General features: G+C 44.9%; 1 protein-coding gene across 1 annotated transcript; it reads right to left on the bottom strand.

Moving 5' to 3' along the window:
• Positions 1-921: 921 nt before the first annotated feature.
• On the bottom strand, positions 922-1,807 carry LOC120993999 (protein kinase C delta type-like). Its single transcript, XM_040422459.1, has 4 exons — positions 1,734-1,807; positions 1,403-1,604; positions 1,184-1,280; positions 922-965 (listed from the first exon to the last, which is right to left on the bottom strand). The coding sequence occupies exons 1-4, from the start codon at positions 1,805-1,807 to the stop codon at positions 922-924; spliced, it is 417 nt and encodes a 138-aa protein (XP_040278393.1).
• Positions 1,808-2,132: the final 325 nt, after the last annotated feature.

Below are 2,132 nucleotides of genomic sequence, written 5' to 3'. Positions count from 1 at the left end.
TCAAGTCATTGATTCTTGGAAGAATCTTCATCGACTCCATAGCTTCTTGGCTGCATGCTAGACTGCAGGTCACAGCCCTCAGGTTACTTCTAGTGGCAGCTGGAAATGAAGCTGAGGAACAAGGACTGGTGTGGCACAGTACCGATGAGTAGTCAGGAGAGCAGATAGAGGTCAGAGTTTGGAATCTGAGGCTCATACAAGGACAGCAAGTGTTGGTTGGTTTTTCTGCTGTTTATGATGTCAGCAAGAGGCTCTGCTGGAACATGATGTTTTTCAGCCACTGATCTACTGGGGACATCTGTATACAGAGTGGAGCTCTTTACTTCCAGTTTTTCATCTTCCTCCAGATCCTGCGGATGGTCTCTCTCACAAATCTGCCAAACGTTCTACCAAGAAAAAATTAAAACAGGTTGGAAATGAAATGAAATAGCCTTGCAAAATGGTAACCACCTTCAAGTTTGCTCTGTCCACCCATGAGCAGACTATAAGCCAGTGAATGGAATCCACACTGCACAGATTCACAGGGAATCTCCAATAATCCCCATCTGTATTCCCCTCTCAGCTACAATGACTCACCTGCGTGGTCGTATGAAAGGTTCTTTAATTGGCTTTACGACCTGCCAGTTCTCATTGGCAAATGTGAATCCACAGAACAGTTGTTGATCTCTTTCAGCCATTGGTGACTTATTGGCTTCGGTGGAGGACAGGATGTCATCGATTTTTGTCAATGTCATCACTGGTGGCTATGGAGAGAACATACCAAAAGCGGTGTTGATAAAGAAGGAACACAATGGAACTGTACTACTAGCCACATCTTCTCTGGATCATTTACTTACTGGTCCTAGTTGGAATGGTGGACGAGCTCCTGCTCCCTCTATATCTGTCCAGTTGATTTCCATGAAAAACGGATGTTCCCTGATGTTATCTACCGCTACCTGGCGACTCTCTGGTGACTTGTTTAAGAGCTGGAAAAATGTAGAATAAAGACATTAATTCCATCACACGTTGCAATGCTATCCCTGATTTTCAATGTCCTCATTTTCATAATATTTAGCCGCTGTATTACTGCTATGTGTCTTTCTACTCACCCCCACTATAAGGTCTCTAGCTTGGGGGTTGAGGCCTTTTGGGTAGGTGGGAACATCATTGATCAGTGACTTTTCGATTGTTTCAGGCAGTATACCGGCATTGAATGGATATTTGCCAGTAGCCATCTCATATATCATCACACCAGCTGAGAACCAGTCCACTGCCGTGTTGTAGGGCTTCCGTAGAAGAATCTGTGAAAACATCCAGCAGACAATAAGAGTTAGAACATTGTCCAGGCCAGCAGAAGTCATGCAGCCGTCCAGCCCTGTAGAAAGAAACAGCTCAGTAGCATGTGCAGTCGATGATTCCTCACCTCAGGAGCCATGTATCTAAGAGTTCCGGCATATTCTGAGATCTTCTTATCCCCAAAGATGTTCATCACGGCAAGACCAAAATCGGCGATCTTCAAGTGACCGGCGCTGTTCATTAAGATATTGGCTGGTTTTATGTCCCTGTGTATGATGCCTCTGGTGTGGAGAAACTGCAGCCCACAGATGATCTCAGCTGCCATAAATCTGATGGCAAAAAGAAAGAAAGAATATCAACATTTCACCCATTAAACTACCAGACTAATAATGACACAAAGCTGCATGTTCCTGACAGCAATCGTCAGTTTTATCTAATATATCCATGTTCTGTCTTACCTGGTGACTGGAATGGTGAATAGGGCGTTGGCTCTCATGAGGACACTTAGATCTCCTCCGCTAAGAAACTCCATGATGAAGAAGGCATAGTCCTATGATAAAAGACAGAAAATATGATCCAGGTTTCTAAAATATTATAGTAAAGGTCCTGCAGCCTCCTCAGTTGGGATCGGTATAGCTAACCCACTGATCAAGCCTCGATAATGGATCAGACTCTTACCTTGGTCTGGAAGGTGGCATAAGCATGGGTAAACAATGGACTCTTCCCAGTCACCTCCAGGACCTGTCGCTCAATCAGGACAGTGTCTTTAAAGTCCTGAAGCAGGACCCTCTTCTTCACCAGCTTCACTGCCAGTTGTTGTTGGCAGGCGGGATGTGTGGCCAGCATGACCTGTAGGA

Source organism: Bufo bufo, chromosome 3 (assembly GCF_905171765.1).
Source record: "Bufo bufo chromosome 3, aBufBuf1.1, whole genome shotgun sequence".
NCBI lineage: Eukaryota > Metazoa > Chordata > Amphibia > Anura > Bufonidae > Bufo > Bufo bufo.
This window is presented reverse-complemented; position numbering and strand designations above follow the sequence as displayed.